Source organism: Athene noctua, chromosome 4 (genome assembly GCF_965140245.1).
Source record: "Athene noctua chromosome 4, bAthNoc1.hap1.1, whole genome shotgun sequence".
Lineage (NCBI taxonomy): Eukaryota > Metazoa > Chordata > Aves > Strigiformes > Strigidae > Athene > Athene noctua.
The window spans coordinates 74,401,184-74,423,986 of record NC_134040.1 but is presented as its reverse complement, the minus strand read 5'-3'; the positions used below and the strand labels follow the sequence as shown (position 1 = coordinate 74,423,986).

General features: G+C 37.8%; 1 protein-coding gene across 2 annotated transcripts in view; it reads right to left on the bottom strand.

The window, feature by feature from the left end:
• The window catches only part of GALNTL6 (polypeptide N-acetylgalactosaminyltransferase like 6), a 512,016-nt gene that overhangs the window by 58,818 nt on the left and 430,395 nt on the right, over positions 1-22,803 (bottom strand). For both annotated transcript variants that reach the window (XM_074904075.1, XM_074904074.1), the window contains exon 6: positions 20,702-20,885. In XM_074904075.1, coding sequence (XP_074760176.1) covers positions 20,702-20,885 — 184 coding nt within the window. The remainder of the gene's footprint in view (positions 1-20,701; positions 20,886-22,803) is intronic.

Genomic DNA, 22,803 nt, shown 5'->3' with positions numbered 1-22,803 from the left:
CTAGCTAGTAGAAGAGTGCCCATAGAAACTGTAGGGAAGAACAGCAATTAGGTCAGCCTGACATTTGTTGTCCTACGCTTGTGAAAATATTTTCCTGAAAACTTCAGTTATACAACAACATATAACCAAACTTAATGCACACAGTAAATCGTTGGTTGTCATTACCAGTAATAAGAGAGAAGAGTTATAGTTGCAAAGCAGCTGCTGTAGCATTCAGCCCTATTCTGTTGGCAAGAAAATAAAACTAATGAAAGATTTAAAGGAAGACAGTTATGCACAAGCCTTCTCAGACATGCAATTAAATACAAATTGCAAAACACAAAGAAGTACATTATAAAACACAGAATTGCAGGTCAAAGATTGAAATTACTAGCATTGACAGAATCACTTCCATAGTTTTCCTTCTGAAGCTGTAACACAGGATGGTGTTCTTCTAAATGCTATGCTTATAAATAAAGATAAAATAGAACAGAACCCTACAAATATTTTCCCCTCATAAATATAAAGCAGAACCATGCCTCCAGTGTAATTACAGAAGATGCTATTCAATTAACAACTAATATTAGGTGCAAATGGGAAAGCAAACAAGCCAAAGGGAAAAAATCTGCTTCCAAGTATTGCTAAAAGAACCCCATTCATAACTGAGTTTGCTGTTTAGTGATGAGGCTTAATCTCTCAATGGAGGCACAAAAGTAATACAGTCACAAATAAACTGTGTTTTGGGGTCAGGTGAAGTGGATTCCTGACAGTATCTTTCAATCACTTGAAGATGCAGCTATTCCTGGAGGCTAAAACCTGCTCAAGCTAGAAGATACAATTTCTTGACAAAGAGTAATAGTGAGAAAAAAGGACTGAGTACATTTTCTTAGAAGACGAACGAGCTTCACAGAGATCAGCATTTTGTCTTTGTTGCTTCTTTTTCTAGAGTAGGGACATCACCTTCAAGCAAACCTGACACAGCATGCTCTGCACTAGCGGTTTTCTTACTCCATGTATCACCCTGTCTGTACCAATACCCTTTAGAAACTTTCCCATTAATCTAGGAGTGGTTCATAGTCTGCATTTCCCAAGGAGAAATCACAAGCATACTCCAACTCCCTGTGCAGAAGCAACACACAAAACAACCTTCCTCTCCCTGCATCACAGGGGCGGGATTCACCTTGAGACTTGATTTCACTTCCCGCAGGATTTATTAAATCAGAGAGCAATGAAGAAAGAGATGCACTATCTGTTTGGGGTTCGTTTTTTTAAAGATGACTGTTGTAGGACACAGATTCTCACTACTGACTGTACAGGTACCATCTGAAGTAATGACTAAGAAAATTAAGGAACAGTGAAAAAAGTCTTCCTGTTTTTGCTTTGGTAACTTGAGGAACTCTGAAGGTATGCAGCAGATGTCAGTAAAAGATCCATGTATGCATTAGTGGTAGTTCTTCAAGAACAACACATTATGTGCTGTGTGCTAATAATAAAGATGGGTGCCAGGCAGAACTGCAAATGAATAATACTAGCCTTCACAAACTCCTATTGCCATGAGCAACGGTGTCCACATGATGAACACTATGCAATGGAGTCAATATTCCTACAATAGATTTCACGTATCTGTGGAATAATGAAGTTCACTCCACTGTCAAGATATGTTCAGAGCATGTATTTCATTATCAAGACAAAAGCCAACAGCCAAGTATTCAGCAAGAAATATGTATCGTATTCTTGAAAAATAGTGTAAGAAATAAAAAGCTCCTGTTTCAGAGAAAGGAATAGAGTCAAGAATGTTTTTCTTCTTGCATGAAAGATCTGGAGTTTAGTTTTCCAGCTACAGAGTTTTATCGATGAAGCACAGCTAATTTGTACTCTAGGTGGAGATTAATGTAAGATCTTCTACATATTTTTTCTAATCAGAAGACAGCATGCAATCTATTGCAGTAAATAGCAAAACATAAAAATAATCCATTTTCAGGAAGGCATGGCTGGTCTGCTGATGTAAATAATCCTTTGAGATATCAAGTCTTGCAAAAAGGTGTTTGTTTAGAAATTGATAGATGAGGAGGGCTTTCCTCAGTCACTAAACTGCTCCAGCTGGGCATGTCTCCTACAGAATCAGTGCAATTAGACATCCTGTGTTCATGACAGCCTAGTTAGCTGCTAAAACCATCTTATTTTAAAGAAGTGTTATTTTTTGACCTATAATATCAAATAAAATGTTTTCAGGGCTACTATGCAGGAAGGCAGATTTAAAAAAATCCTTTGCAGTATTATTTCACACATGCCCCTAATGTTAACTTAGAATATATAATTTGAGGTTTTGCTGGAATTACTTTTTGGTACTATAAATCTTAATCTTTTAAAATAAAACTTTTAAAAGTTAAATATTTCCTGTTATTGTAAGCCTTGAAAACTGACTTTACCAGAAACAGTTTAATTACTATGTTTTATTTCCCTCTTCAGAAACAAACACCTAAATGAAGTACTTCAGTGAATTAAGAATGCTCCTCCCTACGTCTCAGTTACTAAATTAGGTCCCTTGATTGAGCTGAAGAGTTCAACAAACCACTAAGCACTGTTCTTTGTCCATAGAAATGCAGTTTTCGTAGAAAAACATAGTTGTGCACAAGTAAACCACCACCACTGAAGTTTTATATAGCACTCCTTAAAATATCAAGGGCTGATGAAGCAGATTATCTTCTCCATGACCACTTCACACACTGCTTTTGCCTGATGCAAACTTCAGTAAATAAACAAAGGGGGGAAAATGCTACAACTGTTTGAAAACCTGCCCTAGTCTCCATGGGAACAAGTCATCACTATCCCCTTTTTAATGACCTTTTTCACAGCAGAAAACAGATACAATGTCCTCCCTCTCAGTCTTCTCTGTTCTAGATTAAACAACTAAAGTTCAGCTGGAGTCTCCAAATGACTATTGCATGGTTCCCAGGGTATGGTGATCAAATCCGGACACAGCAACGCACCCGCGACTTCACAAGTACGTGAACTGGAAGAGTTACCTGCAGTTTCTTACGGGTGTTAACACATTGCACAAGGGAAATTGAATTCTGCTGTTTATTTAACAATATAATACTCACCCTTTCCTGCCACAGTGTTGGCTAAATAGCTATTTGCATTTACACTTTAAATTTCTCTTCAGCTCTGGCACTTGATGCTTTTCAGTACTGAATCTGATCTTATTTTCTTCTAATTATTTCTTCAATTTGTCAGGACCAACTTGTATTTTGACCCTGTCTTCCCAATGACTTGCAAGCCCCTTCCAATGTCAGCTTCCTTGTTTTTTAAAAATCTACTACCTATTTATTGTTCAGATAACTAATGAAGACACTGAACAGAACTAGGATGTTGGGTTCTGCAGCGAGATTTGCCTCAGGGACCTGCTTCAGTATTTGAGACAATCTCACAGTTTAACATCAAACCATTCACAGCTACTCTTTGACAACAATTTTTTCTCAACCTGTTGTGTAGTCATTTGATGAAAATTAAAGATGTATCTACACCCTAATAACTTCACAAGAGGGCAATACTGGCAACACCAAAAGCCTTGGAAGGAAGAATGCATTTACTGCCTCCCTATTCTTCCAAGTAGCTGAGTTCTTAATATTGCTTAATACATTTCATGTCTTGCTGCTACTAAAGGGAGAGAACTCACTCCTCACTCTTCTAATCCTTCCCGCTGTAGCTTGCAGGTGTCCCCATGGAACACCTTTGTCCTCCTCAAACTGCTTAATTCACTCAAATGATAGAAAACTAGACATTTTTTCCTGAGTCTGGGGGTTCTTTTGCCATTTCAGTGAGTTTACATGGCTCCTGGATGTGGGTACTGTAAAGCATTGGAGGCAACACTAAGTCAGCAGCCTGACAAGACTGCCCCACAGCATGAGCATCCTCTCCCTAACCTGGTGGCAGGGAGCTGGTTGTGTTCTCCCTGTGCCTCATGGCACCACATCCTCTTAAAGAAGGAAATTAAAGTTCTATGACAGGGTCAGTTCATGACAAGCCTGTATTAATAATTTTATTATCTTTTAGATAACTGCAAGTAGATTATTTGGTATTTTTTCTAATTTTTGATCAATGCTCAAAGAGAGTCTTATTCACTTCTTTCTGATTAGGTAATTTATAATAGCCTCCAAACACAGATTAAATATTCTATAACATCTACCATCATCCAGAGTCATTCAATAAACCTGCCTCTTGCCTATCTTAAGATTTCATAGCAAGTATACATAATCTTGTATACCACACAAACCTTCCTCCTTCTCACTCTCTAGATCAGATTTGCAAATCACAGGGGAAATCCCTCTGTCTGCTGTACCTGATAGAGCACTCCTGGGAACATTCTGAATTTTAGTCTGCTTCTGAGAACCAGATGAGTATACCCACCCTTTCCAGTTATGCTGCACCCAGCACTATCATTTGTACCTGCAGTGATGCCCCAAATCTTCCTTGGTGCTTGAAATCAGTATCCCAGAATCATTCCAGTTTTGGAAGAACGTGGGGAAGCTACAGCCAGCACAACCTCCATCTCAAACAACTTTTCCCTGGCTCACCTCTTCTGCTTCTTGTTGTCATAATCAGTGTGTTGACCCTACCTTCAGGGCAGGAGAGCATGTCTGCAAGGTGCACTCAGACTGATGACATCCAGTATTTTGCTTGGAGCACACCAGCTGGAGGGTCCCTGGAGCCAACTCTGACATCACTCCTGCAGGTAACTAATATGGACAGATGGCTAATTTGGCTTTAAGCCTGTCCTCCAGGATGTTCTACTCAGTAATTGAGCTTACTTCTGATAATGATAAAACATAACAATTCTAACAAAACATTTGGTTTTATACCAGCATTTCTGATTCTTCTAATTTATTTTCCCTAACATTGACATCTGCATTCAGAAATCTCGTTCAAAACATTTTCCTTGTTGAAATCAGCGTCTTTTCATGCTTATAAAACACTTGTGTGCACTTTTTCCCAAGTACCTTTGTCACTCAAAATTATTCCATTAATAATATTTTGAAATTTATCTTCATGGATCGAAAGTTCCATATTCTGAGCTGTATTTGTTGTGACCAGTCAATCGAATCACCTGGTACAATACTGCTGTCTCTCCTTGCTTCAGTGTAAATATACAGCTGTTCATTTGCTTTCCAATAAGACCTGGATACAGAAAGCTGAAATATAATTTCCATGCATTTTTGAGATAATAAAGATTGCATGCATCAACTGAAGACAAACTGAAAGGGGTTGTAGCTGACATTAAATATTGGTGGAATTTATTTTTGTGTTATTTCCTTAAATTTATATATGATGGCTCAATGTCCAAAAATATTTTAGAAAATACTTGATTATTTTTTATTTCTGCCAAAGAGCTAATTAACTAGTTAATTTAAGTTATTTAAATTATAAAGAAAGTTAACAGCTGGAGAAAATGGGGGAAGAAGGCCTAAGATGTGGTAGCAAAATTTGGCCTCAACAGTCTTCTGTGGACCCTTCCATTTGACATTAACACTTCATCACCATAGTGTATTGAGTTTAGTATGAGATAGTTTATAGACAATTGGATCATTCACATTCAAATGCAGATAGCTGCAAAAAAATTTATGCGCTACCAGTGACATCCAGTAATAAGGAGCATAGCCCTTTAAGTCCTGTATTCCAGTGGGAAAGTGCTATTTCTTTTCTCAAGACCCTAGGTGTAATGACGGTTCAAAACAGCAAAATGACCCAAATCCAGAATGTCTAATTATTTTTGTCAAGACAGGGAGCAGATATTTGCAGTAATTACACTGAATTTTGCTCTGTTCCTAGCTTTGCCACATGGTGCTCTGGTAATTCACTTGTTCTGTGCTTCATCTATTAAATTCAATATTAATATCTTTCTGCTTCAGTGGGATGCTTTGATAACACATCCACTAAAGCTTGTGATGCAAACTAAAGCTTTTAAGAAAGATCTTTAGAAGCTCCTAGTGAATGATCAGAGAAACAAAAGGTATTTTCATTAAGTGCTCGTGGAATTAACAAAATAATTTTCTCATTTCCTTTCCTAAAACTTTGTTTCAATACCAAGAAAAAGTGTGTCCACTGTCTTTCAGAGACTTTTAAGGGTTCGTTTTAGCCAGTGGCCATGTGACACAAATATCTCTTCCAAAGGAAAAAAGAAAGGGGGTTCACTTGGCACTGACCAAGGGTCCAGCAGCAAAACCCATTTCTCCCATACACATCAGTCACAACAGAGACAGAGGTTATGTGTTCTGCATCTCTGATAGTACATTTTGTCATAGATCTGAGATGCATGATGTTTGCCAAGAAGAACAATGTTTTTTAAGCTAAACTGGGCTATTGAAAAGAAACCAAGTGGGAATACTCTGACTTACCATGGGACAAACATTAAAGCACATAGATGCCTAATCAAAAGCTTACCAAGTTCCCAAACCTGAAATGTAATTCATTTTTTTAGCAAGACATGGCTTCAGAAATAAAAGCAGTAGATCGAATGCTAGCTAAATATTCTCATTATTCTCTTGGTGAGAACTAAATTAATTTCAATTTCCAAAAAAGGTGAGGCATAGAAAAAGAACAACCAAAGCATTTAACACATAAAGGGACTGTCCTTCTGTTTCTTTTAACAGTGAGACAGTACAGCGTAGATCATATTTCAGCATTAGTTTAGGTCTATCTGTTTTTACATATCTTGAGAGGTTTAACTTTTGCCCTATTTTATACAATAGTTTTGTTATTAACTTGACTGAGACCAGGATATCTTTTCCAGAGTTTTTCAGCCCTGTCTTGCAGGTTCCTATGAACTATAGTCGGTATTTTAAAGTGCTATTCAAGTACTCACAAAGCAATGAATATATAATTGGGACGTTTCTTTTTTCCTGTTTTTAACTGTTGCTTAGCTAATTATGCTCCAGAGACGCTATCTGACTTAGCAGCAGCAATGCTGAATAATTCAGAAATAAGGAATATCAAATGTACAGAAAGGAAAGCTGTCATGAAAATCCCCAGGAGTCTGTTTTAGCTAACAAATCTGACAGCACATCAGTTGCCAGCCCTGCTTCTGGCACTGTGATGAGCTATTACTGCTCCAGCTATTGTTATAATCTACAGATTTTTTGAGTCCCAATAAGAGAATCTCCAAAAGCAGTACATTCTTCAGTTTGAAATACCTAACTTTGAAAAATGGATTAAGGACACCGAAGTTTACTTTTGCTATTACTATCATATTTCTTAAAGGATGTGTATACTTCTAACATTACTCTTACAGGGACAGAAACCAGAGAGAGACAAAAAAGGCTCGGAAAGGCAGAATTCTCCAAAGTAAATATTAACAGACTATGATTGTATGGCTAACACAGAGTTTATTTAAACAGATAGCAAATATACAAGACACCAGTATTCTCAAGGTGTATTTTGAATATCAAAATGCTAGTCATCCCTGTCACACTTCCAGCTGGTAAAATTTACTTACTAAAAATCTTGCTCACCAGTAATATATGCTCATCTATGTTCTTCAGAAATTTCAGAAAAAGTTACTGCTATAATTCTTCCCTTTAAAATGTATTGTGCTTTCCATGCTATTATATATGCAAATCACAATAAGAAAATTAAATCACAAAAATAAAATTAACGTGTTTACTTAAGCTTTTTAACAAAACAGCATCTGTGTTAAGGTAAAGTGATGCTACAAAAGAGTTCAGATTCACATGGATTGTCTCCCCCCCCAGACAAATAGTAGTTTAAATGTAGAGATGTTAAATAATAGTTATATCAGAAAAGATCAAATAACGCAGAACACTCCTTTTCCACACATACAGGACCTATGCAAAATACTTTTCACTTATGCCTCTATCTATGAGAACTACTCCCAGTGCTGAGCTGTTACTATCAATGATGTTGTTGCAAATAAGAAAATAAACAAAAATTTCAGGCTTCGTTAGAAATGGAAGTGAAAAAACATCAACACTTATTGAACGAAAATGGACTCAAGTATTGGAAAAGCAGCATCAAAGTTCTCAGGGAACCTTTCAAATACATCTCACCTTGCTGCTTTCCCATACGTGTGCCCATTACCTCATCAGAACTAAGCGTGGATCATTTGAACTTTTGCAAGAACAGCTGTTCTAAGTATCTGAGATATGCAAGGTCAGATAGTTCAGGAATGGATGAAACAAGTATCAGATAAGTTTTGGAAAGGGCAAACGTAACTTTAAGATCTATTAGCAGAGATCTTTCCAGCAGATATAGATCAATAGCACTGCTGAGGATTGCATGCAGTATGATGCTGCATACAAATATGGTCTGCCATTTTCGAAAAAAGAGAAATGAAACTAAACTTAGAGCTGTGCCAGAACAATCAGAGGAATTATAGATCTGGTATTTTATGAGAAAAGGCTGAAGAAGGCCATTGAAATTAAGACTGAACCAGGATGTGATTTCTCTTCAGCAACAGACTAGGAGTTATCTGACTAGGAGTTATCAGACTAGGAGTTATCAGACAGATCAAATATTTTTAAACAACCTGACCGCTTAGGTGTGTTCAATTCAGTTCCAGAAAGACCAGCATTTTCAGAGATCTGAGGCATCATCTGCTGCTGCTGCAGAAAGCCCTCTAGTCCTGCTGATGGGTTGAACTCCACATCTTTCTGCTTCAGTTCTGCTCTCGGGGTATTTTGGGTTCTCTATTACATTCAAAATGTCACAATATGCAGAAATTTACATTTAATTCATTTAATGAAGTTTCATAATTAGCTTTATCTGAATCAAATGAATCCATTCAAAAATCAGCTATCTTGAGAACTACAGCTATCATCTCACTAGGTAATTAATATTTCTGTTGGTGCTTACTGTTTATAGATACAGAGTAAAGTGCCTTTCAAGGGTCTTTCAGTTATCTTCCACATTTCTGTAAAATTTCTTTTCCAGCTGGGTAACAGCTGTTTTTCCAACAGAGCATGCTCCTATTTTGTGTTATTTCTGTAACTATTTGAGGAAATTGCTCAGAGCAAAAAAATATTTAGAAGAAACCTACTTCATTTAGCATCCAAATTCTAGCACTGTTTAACATGAACTTTTGTAGAAAAAGACACTTAAGTCTAAGTGGCTCTTACAAATTTTTTTTGTAGATGCACCTGACGGGGCATCTGATCTAAACTGACTCTTTGTAAAACTAACAGTGTGTGTATGGGAGAGTTACTGTTACTCAGACCAAGCATCAGATTTCAAGTTTCACCATGCACTGCACTGTATTTATTCTTTATATGACTACTAGGAAGATTGTGTACTTAATATTTTTCACAATAGTTAAGATTTCACCAATGTATCTTTAGTAGGAAGCTTTCTGAAACCAGAAACTTTCTAATTAGGCAGAAATTAAGTAGAAATGTCACTCAAGATTTTAAGGTGCACGTAGAGAGAACATAACATCAGCTCTCAGAGGTGAATGCCCCATCATAAAGAATGAGAAAGAAAAATCTTCAGAGAAAATTGAAGTGTAAAAGAACACTGTATGCTGTAATTTTGTGTCTGCTTATTCTATGTTCTCCCCTTCTCCCTGGGGAAATGAAAAAGAGGTTGTAGTGCCTAAAAGACAACGGAAGCATGACAGATTCCATCTGAGGCTGAGAGGAGTTGATATCCTGATTTGTGAGGAAACGGAGTGGGGGGCAGCTGAGATTCTGAAATATTCTGTAATCATGAAGGGCCAAGGGCTACAGCAAAGTAAGCTCCAGGATTGCATTTGCCCTCTTCCCAGCTTTATCATACTGGAGAGTGTCGTTGTCTATGATCGTCAGCTTTTACAAACAGCATTTCTCTTCCTCTACCGTTACTGATGGATTAAATCTATCCTGAAAGGAAGTATCATTATCAGTCCACTCTGACTTTGAACTTGTTACTAAATTCCAGCCTCTTCTCTTTGCTAACCTCTAACCTGTTATTGAGATTTTTTTTAATTTTTTTTTTTTTTTCCTGCTGGATGACAACACTGATAATCACCCTGTGGGTCAGCTGTCTGAATTCTTTGCTACAACAGATTTTTGTTTCTTCTTAAAAAAATTCTCGAGTGACATCATTCATGTTATGCCATTAAGCTTTATAGAGTTACATAGGAATAATTTTCTACAGGTCTACTGTGTGCTTGGCTCCTGTACGCCCTCGTGCATTTCCACTGCAAGGATCTGTAGGTGGGTTTAAATACATTTTTTTTCTGATTTGAAAATATTATTTTCTTTATTAAGACCTAGGCTAATATGCATAGGTCCACGAGTTTTAAGTCAGTGGCTTCATTATATACATGGCCAAACAACTTTCAACAACCTTCCCCTGAAAATTGTGGCTGTAAATAATTTTAATATCATAAGAAAAGCTTTTATAGACAAAACTACTTGGATTTAAATTAAACTAACATTTGAATGGGACTCTGCTCCATCAGCCAGTAGGTGGAGATGTAAGTCCAGTAATTACTACAGAAACAGCTATTTGGCTGTCCTTGATACAATTGAAGGCTTGTATAATACAATTTAACTGAGGTTAGATTTCTTAATAAGCATTAGATGAGACAGATGAAATCTGTCTGCCGTTAAGGCCCATCTATCAGCTTTCCTTGCCACAGACATTCTTACAGCCTATGGTCAGCTGTGCCCACAGAGGTTAGGAAACTTTCATGTTCAACAATCTGTTAATGAAACTAAAAAGGCAAAAAATTAAATCAGCAATCAAAAGACATATTTTCTAATATCTGACCACGTGTCATCAAGTATTTAAAAAATGCTTGATTGGTATTCTGTTATACCACATTAAAAAAAAAAAAAAAAGCAGTATAAAAAAATGTATAGTCTCAGTCATCCCAATAACCACATTTTGACAAGTTTTGAGTCCTTTCCTGCCTACAGAAATTATGAGCATGTTATTACCTTTCAGTAGATAGATGAATGTTCCTTAAGTATTACAACTTCAATTGAGACAGTTACAATACTGTTTGGGTATTATAAATTTATGAATCTCTTAAACTGTCATTATAGGAACTTATACTGGAAGTTGGTTGAAATAGCAAAAAATCTTGTAATTTACAAAAAATGCAATCAAGTCTCTTAACATCACTCCTCTATAGAATAATAATAATAATAATAATAATAATATCCCTATTCAGTAGAAATGGAAATGCAAACAGTTACAGTAATATAAAGTGTAAATATTAACATAATTTACTTGGGTATTTATAATATTTTCTTTGTTTTGGTTATGCTGCTTGATTTAAGGTCAAACGAGAACACCCCTGAAATAACAGGGTCCATGTGATTTAGCTATATCAACTACTTACATAGATTGCAACTACAACTAAACAAAGGACTATTCTTCTTCCCTGAATGCCCTTTGAAGAAGTCGGGAACAAAGAAAGACTGTGCTTTGAACAGTTTTGCTGTTTAAAGTGTCATTCTGTCAAAAAGAATCACTTACAAAATGGGCTAGGCATTAAAACCTACTGCAAAGCAGTGAGCTGGGGGCTTAAAACATTTCCTGTGGGCTGAGCATTTAGGAAGTTTGCTCTCCCTCAGCATCTTCTGGGAGTCTCTTCGAAATCACTATCCTGAGGTCCCCAGACATTGGTCTGAAAATACTGCTCTAAACTACTTTCTTCCCCATTGTTAACCTTTTTTCTTCAGGTACTCTGAGAGGTCCTTTGCATGCTCACAATGCTCTGAAAGGGAAAAATGAGATTACTATTCTCCCACTGTGCTCCCAGCTTATCACCATCTCTTCCACTCCTAATTCACTGCATGTCCACAGGTCATTTGTACTCATGCGAAAACTGAGCCGTTATTTGCCCTAGCACAAAAAAGCCAGGCAAGTTCTGCAGAACCAGCTAAACTTTCTGCTGGAGAACCAGGAGAGCAGAGGCAGTGGGGTCTCCTCTCTCCTTGCAGGCACCTTATTCTCTGTAGGGGTAAACAGACATGTGGTTTAATGCCTACAGCACTTTTCCAGCACTGACACACCAACTTAACAACAGAAAACATCAGAGGTTGATTTGCCCAATAATTCACTTGAAGAGAGAGTTATATGGTGTTTTCCCCCAAAGAAAATAGGAGTATTTAGAAATGAGCAAAGCTGATATATGAATCTTGTTTCCTAATAAAGGACACTGTCTTGGCAGTTTATGGGACAACAAATGTCAACTGTTTTGAGCCTCATCTGATCCTGGTCTCTCAAAAGATATGCATAGAATTTTATAAATAAACTAACACAGCAAAATTTGGAGTGTTTATCATAATTTCAACCTCACAGGCTGCTGGAGGCATTTGCCTTTGCCTCTTAACAAAACTTGTATTCCAGCTAGAGTAACGATATTTTGGTTACTTACGAAAAGAAAACAGATGCTAGTGTGTCTGGGGATAATTCAGAATGCGATCTTGCATGTCTTATTTGTAAGGTCCTCATCATGTCAATACCTGTACCGAACTCTTCCAATATTTTAAACAAAATTTAGTTTGGAACATGGGCCCATGAGGTCCTAGATCTTGGTCTCAGGTCTGGAAAGGGACCTGAAGAGTCAGCTGCCATTGTGCTGTAAATCTGATGCCATCTAGAGTATGTGGAGGAAGTCTTGTGTACCATAAAGGTTTGCTCAGCAGAAAGCAAGGCTTCTGAATCTGACAAATTTTCCAGGGCCACAGAAGTGCTACATGCTGCATTTTTGGCTGAGAAAATGGAGGAACCACTAGATGTGTTGTTGGAAAGCCAGAGACTTTGCAAATCTTGATTTCTGCCATGGACCAAACAGACATTCTTACAATCACAATTTAGAACAGAGTTTGTCATTTGCACGAACCTCAAACAGAGCTCACATAACATTGCAACAGGCTGTAAAAACTAGAGGGTTAATCAGAATTTAAAAATCTTAGAAAACTGGAGAAGTGCAGTAAAGAAAGGCAAAAAAGATAAAATTCAAAATATTCAGCTACAAAGTATCACACTGATCTAGGGATAATGAAGACAGATCACCTTTTTGGACATGGCACTTCAAATAGATATGAAGACAAATGCCTGGCCTTCAAACATGTAAAATCTGAATTACAAGAGGAGGATAATAAACACCTGGCTAGATAGCAGTTCTGCAGAAAATGATGTGGAGGTTACACCACAGCAGAAGCCTGGCATGAATCAACAATGTCAAGAAAATATAAACAGGAACATAGCCTCTGCAACAGGTAGAGTCACCTGCCTGTTCTACTAGGCAATAATAAGGCTTTGGCTGGTGCAGCATCTTCTCTCAGTATAGAAAAAGTCCAGAGGAGAGCAAAGATAATAATCAGAGATCTAAAAAACATGACTTATTAAGAAAAACTGAAAAAAAGAAGATAATTCACTTGAAAATTAACAATGAACTGATCCAACATGAGTCCTCAAGTACTTTAAAGGTCTTCTCCCAGTGTACAGTGTCCATAACAAAATATAAAGGGGTTAAAGCTGTAGCAAGAAAGTTTTTCATTAGATATCATAAGATTAGTACTGAAACACTAACTATATATAAATTTCTTCCCAGCCCCTTCTTTTCATTCTTCCAGCCCACACTGCAATTAGCAGCTTTATTTCTTCAGAGTGGAAACCAAAAAAATCTCTTCATCTCAGGGTTAATGGGGTCCTACACCAAGACAGTTGGACAATCAGAATTATTCTATGTAGACAAAAAATCAGAAGGTATATATTGGCAGGTGAAAATGCTTCTAAATATGTCATGCTTGGTTGAAGCTGCCTCTGAAAAAAGAACCATGGGCATTGGAGGGGAAAGGAAGAAAAGCATTGTGATACTGTGGGGTATCTGACAGACCTTGTAGAGTAAGGGGGAAATGACACGCACACATACTCCCCAACCACAACTGCTTGTACTGGACAAACGCTAAAGTGTATTAGTAAACTTGAGCCAAGGAGCATATATGGAACTTGCATCTATGTACAGATTTGGAAACAGTTTGGCACAAAGGGGTCTGACAAAATTAATCATTTTAGTCTTTGTTCTCTCTTCTGTTGGAAGCAACTGTACACTAGATTGAGGCTTTAGATAGCAATAGGTCATGCTTTAAAAAAACCACAACCACAAACAAACAGAAATGGAGGTGGATGCAGAGGTTACTCCCAACTTTATGCTGGTAAACACAATAAAATATAATAAAGGGTGTTGTTTTTCTGTTTCTTAGTACCAATAGGTGTCACCAAATTCTGCATGAAAGTTCTAGAGAAAATGGCTTGAAAATATACAGTTAAACCATAAAAAAAATTTAAAAAGGGTTATTTCATTTTCTTCACGGAAAATTGTTCAGACATGTTTTTATAATTTTGAAAGCCAAGTCACCTCTATTAACAGCATGTTGATAGTGTTAAATAGCTCACCTGTATGCATTGAGCAACATATCTCTGTCTTCTTGGCTATCATCCCAGTCTTTTTTATGTAAAGAAATATTAAATTCATGTCCAGAAACCACTTAGTTTTCTAATTATTGGTAGTTTTGGTGACCCACTCTATGAATCTGCCCCAGCATATGGACATATAGACTATCAAGCTCTAAAGTTAATACTTGTGTGAAGTAGCAGCCTAACAGCTCTAGAAACATTGCATTCAAGATGTTTACATTTTTATGCTCACCATGAAACTCCAAGTGTGAAAGAAAATTCGAAATATGAGTTTCCACAGAAGCAAAAAACCACAGCTACTTTGGCACTGCAGCATCAAAGCATTATGAACAAAAGTAGTTCTCTTTTGTCTTGGGAGGCATGAGCCACTAGCAACATGAGTGAAAAGTTGTGTATCAAACCTGAATCTACCCAATTCAACTAGCATGTAGAACTCAACTAATTCCTTGAGTGACTCTTGTGAGGTTATACAAATTATACCAGCAGAAGCTTTTTGTCCTTGATTTTGTTTTCTTTTTTATTCTGACAGATTACACTTTTTGTGGAGTTACCTTGTGAACTAGCCTTCAGACAAAATGTACTGGTTGTATAGAACCTCTACACTGAAATTCTAGCAAAGACAGGAGAAAATTATTGAATATGCATATTTTCAGTCATAAATGGTATGTTAGGGGCAGCATTTTTCACTGAAAAAACTTCTGAGATTTTCATGGGGCCGTGGGTGAATGGCAGTTTGTAAAACCTATTGTTACCTCCACTGTTATCTCCACTAAGAGTCTTCTACAGACCACAGCTTGTCAAAACAATAAATCAAGACCTTAAATTACACAAACTCATACTGATTGGGTACTGTTTCTCTGTAGAAATATGGCTTTGCAGCAAAAATTCCTGTAGCACAGTTCAAACCAGTAGATTATATTCGGGCTTTAAAAAAATAGACGCTTGTTTCTGGTTGTGAGAGATTTTATGAATATGTTTATAGGCAGAGATCAGCCATAAAAGACACAGACTATAAAGCACTGGGAGCTATAGAACAGAAATCATTGTCCAAAGCACTTTCTAAACTTCAGAAAATGATCATAAAATTGTAAAAGTACTTGTCAGATTTGAAATGCAGTCTTAGCAAAGACTTTCTATGCACCGACATGTTGTAAAAAGTATGTATAAATACTGAAAATAAGAAGCTGCAGAAAAAAAAAAAGTATTTCTGAGAGTATGTCAAATTCAAATAAAAGAGCAAGCTGACAACAGCTCGCATAATAATAAAATTATTATAGATACACAATTCAACAGAAAGTGCCAAGTAATCTTCCAATTTAACACACAACTGGCTACATTAAGGTCATGCATTACACTAAGGTTGAGAGTCTGTGATGCAAAGGAAGAGAAAAATTTACTGATCACCTAATTTCATCCCTTAAGCATGTTCAAAATTTTACGAAAAAGTACACCCATACACTGTAAGTGGCCCTTATTACTGGAAGACCTCAATTCTATAACGTTTGCCAGACTCATACCCAAAGTAGCTTTGCGATGGCGGAGTGATTCTATTCCTAATTTATAAATAGGAAACGGAGTGCAGGAACTAAAATGCTTTGTCAGAGGTTATGAAGTTGCTTCTATTTCCTTGGCTAGCCCAGTATTTGCTAAACCACTGTTCTGGTCCTTTGCTAGAATTACAAGATTCTTTGACTTTGTCTCCCTTCAGGGAGGTCTGGAGATGACAGGTCTATATCAGACGGCAAACAAGGAACACTTGGAGAGTAAGGACTGGTCACATACCAAAAAATACTAACTTTCCTACATAGGTGCTAGAAGTCTTACAATCCAGTAAGTAGCACAACACTTCTATCATTGGTTAGGTTTCCATCTTGAGTTGCAATTCAATAGCAATGTTGTTCAGTCTGACCTGTGCCTTTCCCTCTCTCCTGTATCATAATATTACACCACCATAAAACTGCTCTGAGGAGCTGTGCAGCCCTTTCCTACCTTAATTGATCTGTGCTATATTAATTCTCTTGATCAGTTTGTGGTTCTCCAAAATAGTTTTTTGAGTTGAATTGTTGGTGTTTTCTTATCTGGTTAAAAATATGTTGCTGCTGGCATGAATGGACACCGATGACCATTTTCACGTCTGTCATGCGATAACATGAATTGATGTAATGTGAGCGCCAGGAAATAAAGAGCAGTCATCCCCAGCAGGCTTGAGCATATCAAACTTCTCCTTTAAACTTCCATGGAGCTTTTAGCCCAGACAGGCTATTAAATCATATAAACTGACATGCTGTATATCACAGTCCATTATAGTAACAAGGTTACCCTATTAGTTTAAGTGGCAATCGCTTGAGTTAGGCAAATTCCTCCAGAGACTAGAGCACTTGCACCACAGAAAGAAACAGCCACACAAGAGCATGCTCTTATATCCCAAACCCATATGTCCCATAAGGGCATGCTCCCAAACCTCTGCCATGACAGAGAAACCAGTGAGAGATAATAAGCCAAGGTGATCCTTGCCACAAAGGAGGTAAATATCTCTGGTCCTCCCTGCTTATAGACTAGAGAAAAATTTCCCAAGACCTCTCAGATTCTGCTGAATGATCACTGACCCTGGGATCAAGACAGTGAGCACCATCATGACATGATGATAATTTCACGATTGTCTGACAATTTCCCACAGTACATCAGAATGACAATTTGCTCTGTGTCATTTACACAACCCTGAATGCATCAGAGCAAAATGGCATGAAGCCCCCCTCAGAATATATTGGGACAGTTGTACACAAATTGCAAGAGAAAAGTCACTATGAACAACTGATGAGCTGCAAGTGTGACATATCAGTTGAATGCAATATAAAACTTCTGTTGTTTCCTTGGCACATGAAAAAAGAAAATCAACAAGTTCACTGATTTAGTCTCTGGATGGGAAGGCAACATTATTAGGGGTGAGGTCCAATTTCCATGCCTCTAAGGAGTCAATGTATTCTGAAACAGAGCAACACAGATCTTTCAGAAAAAGAGCTAATCTTAAAGGCTACATGAGATCCATTTGTGGAAGAGTTGTTAAATGACATGCAATGAGCATACAGCAATATCCAATAATTCACAGACGAGCTTTGGTTGAAAATACATTCTGTATGACTACAGTTCGGTTCAGTGAAACCTATGGGAAACTTGGTATGGCCAGTGACAATCTACACGTGAACCAAAATGCTAAATTTTGTAGATGAATGCAGCCTGATCCAGATGCAGTTATAAATTTGTCATGGGACTCCCAGATTGGTGCTAGTATGTCATCTGTACCTGAATTTGGCACTGGGCAGGCTGGAAGCTTCTGAGTATACTTCTTATACAGTCTTAAAGTAATAAACATCAAGTGAAATCTTGGTGTAACGCTACTTGTCATGAACAACTTCAGAGGGCCTGAGAATATGTGTGGGTGTACATCAGGAGAAGATAACATCTGGAATGAAGCTCCAAGTTCTGTCAGAGCGAAGGGTGGAGATGCTGCCTGAGCAGCACTACAGGTGCGTGAACAATAAACCATGCCCACGTTCACACCAGACATGGATGAAAATGTCTAGATTCTTCACAAGATGAATTCTGAACTGAAAGACTGTGTCCAGATAGATAGTGTCCAACAGGAGAGTACCTGTCAAACACTAACCGTAATGGGGTACAGTTGAAAAAAAAAGGGGGAGAAATTCATTCCAGAAACACTAGCTCAGCTGGCACTGGCGCTCAGGAAGCTCCATGCTACTGTCACACCAAAAGCCTACCTGACAACACTTCAGTTAGCTGAGTCACTGCTGATGTCTGCTGCAGCAGTATTTTGATCATCAGATGGAAAACAAACATATCATTCAGATAATACAATGACTGTTCTTCAGGCTTCTGTAGTTTGATCTGGTTTTATGTACATTATTTCTTAGGCTGATGCAACCTTTTCTGCTTAACATACGTACTGAGTTGGCATTTTAAGTGAGGGAAAAAAACCTCATCAGCGTAATTTTTGGATCATGTACCCGTTATTTGCTGGTGTTTTACTAAAAATGCTGGCAATTTTCCAGTTCATTAAGGATCAGCTCAGATCTGATGCTGCTGGCAAGAAATAAAGCGATTAAGATACCAATAGTAAAATATTTAACCTAAATAAAAAAAAAGTCCCTACTGCTTACAAAATAGTAACATAATAATTATAGTGCTAGCTGAAGCCATTTCTAGTTTTAGTGTATATGCACCTAAAGGAAAACTGTTCTGTCTCTTTAATTCTGTAGAAGCTGTCTTGGTCAATTAAATTACCGATATCTGAAATGGTTTGTAACGTTTACTGTACTAGTTGTAAGCAAGGTATTAAAAGCTCGAGGTATCAGCAGAGAAGGCCCTAGGAGAAAAGCTGTACTGACTGAATTAGAAAATAATTCCTCCCCTAAGCAAAATCATACTGATTATTTAAAACACATCTTTACCCTCACCATTCTAGGCAGTGGGTACTTCTGAGCAAAGATATCACCCTAGCTCAGCCAGCCTTCAATCCTGTTGTCATGGGGAATGGACATGGTGGTTCCACGTGTAATGCTGCTCTTCCACCTGCACTGCTCTGATGTGGATCCTGTGATGGGGAGAACAAAAGACGACTCTCGCCGATTTGTACAAGAACTGGGAAGGCTCTCCACCTTTCCTGGGAGATGGCTACTCAGATTACAAGAGATTTATAGGTTGCATTGTCCTGTATGTTCCTTGTGAAGTCATTTATCTGTGTGTCTTACAAATGCAGACAGGGCAAGGTGGGTATCAACTGCTGCCATGCTGATCGTAACAACAGTTCATGTAAAGCTACCACATCTGTTCTGTATTGCACAAAGCCTTGTCTGTTCTAGAAAGTTTCCTACAAGTACCTCCTTCAGGCCTCTCTTGTCTTTGAGAGACACATACTACAAACTGCAAATGTGTGAAATAGCTGATAAGCAACCCCGTAGCTAAGCTGACAATATAGAAATTTTACTTACATACAAACTTTGAATGCTGAACCAAATTATACAATGTGTTAGGTGACTTTCAGTAAGTGGCAAGGAATTATAACTGCTCAGAGGACCAGGAAGACTTGTGGAAGAGCAATGGAGTCTCTAGCAACTCTGGAGTACTATGTGATTGAACTAGCTGCATCTACGTTGTGGAGTGGTCAGATTGGCAGCTGATGGAAAATATTTCATCAACACTTACACCAATGCAAGATGAAAACTGATGGGCCTAGATGGAGATAAGTAAAAAGGAATAAGCAGAATAATGAAAATAAGCCCACCAAATGCTGCAATTACCTACTTGTCCCTATACAGAGGTGGTCATTCCCTGCACATAAGGGTCAATTTCTGCATGAATCAGATCCATTATTCAAAATAGTGCAGAGTCTGGGCCAGAGACACAGGTTTTCTGTTGCTATTGTTTTCAGGTTTTGTTTTGGGGAGGGGAAAATTCTGAGCTTTTAAACTGCCAAAACCTGCAGTGTGGAGTTTCAGTCAGGGCTACTGACAGCATCAGAGCCAGCCCTGTCGGTTTGTGCGTTGTGTGAGACCTGGAGACTTGAAGCCACATTGAACCATGTCTGTTTTCTGTCCTCTCTGCTGATGAGGATTAAACCTAGCTGATCCTTACATTAGAATAATTAGAAGAAAAAAGGATCTAGCTTTGTGAAAAGTAGAAGATCATTCCTGTGAATGAGCTGATCTATACAATACTGGGATCGGATGCTGGCTTATCAAAAATTATTTACAAATCAGCTTGACACTATTCAGGTTTGACAGCCCTGTGTTTAAGTTACAGCAACATACACAGAGTAGCAATATCATCAGTCATAAACAAAGAATCTGCTGGCAGAATGTGGACTCAGCTATTGATGCATGTATTACATCAATCTCCAGCAAAGAAAACATTAAACTAAAGTCTGTTTGGGAAGTGTTTTGTGGAATAAACAGAATAACTGTAGTTGCATTCATTCCTTGTCCAGTGCTAATACCTTCTCTTAACTACAAGTATGTGCCTGTTTCTTTTATGTACAACCACTGGGCTAGAAAAGATGGGAAAGGTTTGTGTTTCCAGGCACAGCTTGTGAATTCTGCAGCTTGTTGCCCTGATCTTTTTCTTACTTTTAAGGTTTTATAAACTTGCTTGCTTCTACTACCTTTCATTAGTACAAAGTGGCCTACAAGGAAATTTCTGGGCTTGGATTCTCCTGCTACAGTTACCTTCTTTGCTTGTTCTGCTTCATGTTCCCACTCTCCCTTTTATCTCTACTTACTCAAAGGGGTCGCTGGGATCAGCTCTCTGGAGCTCTGGAGGAATCGGTATTCTTTTGTAGTACATTTCCCAGTCAAAAGCTCCTCGCATGGCATCCCCCGCCTGTGCCTCGTAGCCAAAGTGATTGTGGTCAATGACATCGATCATAGGACACACGATGGTTTTGTGGTTTAGTGCAATCTGGTCTGAAAAATGAAAGTAGAAAATAGGAAACGGCATGTCTAGTCAAGCCATCTATCATATTACTGCAAAGTGAATCCCACAGGTTTTCTGATGCTTGAAGATTGCTTGCTTTGTTCCCTATGGCCTCCAAATAATTTCATTTTTCAAATCTGTATCAAACCTTTATCTGGACTAGACTTAATGCAGTTGGGCAATGATTAGAAGCATTTACAGTTCTTTAAAGAGAGGCATATCCCTATGAGAGTCACAGGAGTCCAGTCATCTATATCTCTGTCACTTTACTACTCTGAGCTGTCCCCAATCTGTCAGCTACGGAACAAGCCAGCAAGCAAAATGTAAAAATACACCTTCAGCTGTGGGGAGTGTGTATGGCAAGCTCCTTTGAGAGAGATTTGTGTTCCTAAATGTGAATCTTGCAACCATTCAGCTGCCGTTCCTGTGGCTCTAGTGTGCATCAGCTTTGAGATCAAGTGCCACAAATTAAAGTCAAACTCCAACGTGACGAACAAAACAGGGCTTGTGTCCTCTTTTGTACCAATCTTTGAGATATAAAGAAGGCCCTGCAGTATTATTCTTACCCACCTGTTTTCTAAAGAAGGGAGGTTGGTTTTTTTTTTTTTGTTTTTTTTTTTTTTGTTGTTTTTTTGTTTTTTTTTTTTATTAGAACTGTGAGGCTAAATCAAATTCCCATCTTTAGTGTAAGGGCAGGGTGGGCCTGAATCTCTTTTGGTGAATCCTATTGCTTAATCCCTTGGAGCTCCTCAGAAAAGACAGAAAAGTCTAGAAGATATTCCAACTGCAAGAACTAGGCAGAAGAACAGTGGTTTGAAATGAGCAAGTACAGGGAAAGTTTGTAGCTTCACTGGCATGAAAGAACAGCAGAAAAACTATCTGTGAATCCTTGAAAGAAACAAAATCTCAGAATTCCAAGTATCATAAAGCTTCTTCTCTGAATGGCAGCCTAGATTCTTTACACAATGCAATACATTGTAGGGCCTATGTGGAAAACATGTTTTTTGTTTTAAGAATCAGATTTCACTGGTGCTTGATAATACCCTAAAAAATAAAAAAATCAGATGGCTGAGTGTGAAATGATCACTTAGATAGAAAGACAGGTAATACTGGTGTAATGATTAATAATACAGATTCTGCTTCCTTGTTTCTGAAGGACTGAAATTAAGAAAAAAGATTTTTTTTTAGGAAAATATCTACAGTTTTCATATTTATTGGCAGTTGTTGTTTAGAGACTGTCCAAATGGGGGAACAATGCTGACTTCTGGTGAGAAATTACAGTGCCTGGAAGTTCAGCAGGTTTTTACATCCTTATCCTTTAAAAGTGAAAAAAGATTTAAAGCACAGGCTCTCACAAAATTCTAGGAAACTCATCTCAGACATAATGGCTGAATTACTGTTGCTATGGCCAAATATAATTACATTCACTGGTATACTGTGTAGTGTTATCTGTAATCATTATGTAAAGTCATTTTTACATAATCTTTTTCCTGTGATGGTCCTGCTAATAGCTACAGAGCTAATAATAATCTGTCTCTCATCCTTTCCTTCTAAATTGATTGGAGGAGAGAAACTAAATGGGATTGATTTGGCTGGAGCAGGTCAAAGGTAGACTCATAATACATCAGCATACTTCTCTTGATCTTTAAAAGCCACTGCCTTTAAATAGACTGAAGGATTGGAAATCTCCAAGTCACATGCAGAGAGTGCCAGGGAGAAAATTATTTGAGCAATGCCAAACAGTCAGTCCATCTTCATTTCTACAATCTGCAAAAATTTTGCAAGTAAGATGATGGTTACCTGCTTGTTCTTGTGCATTTCTGCAGAACTTCTCAGCCCCCAAAATGTTTTAGAGGTGATGAGGAATGACAGGGAGATCTTGACTTTTGAAGAAACCAGGATGTTTGT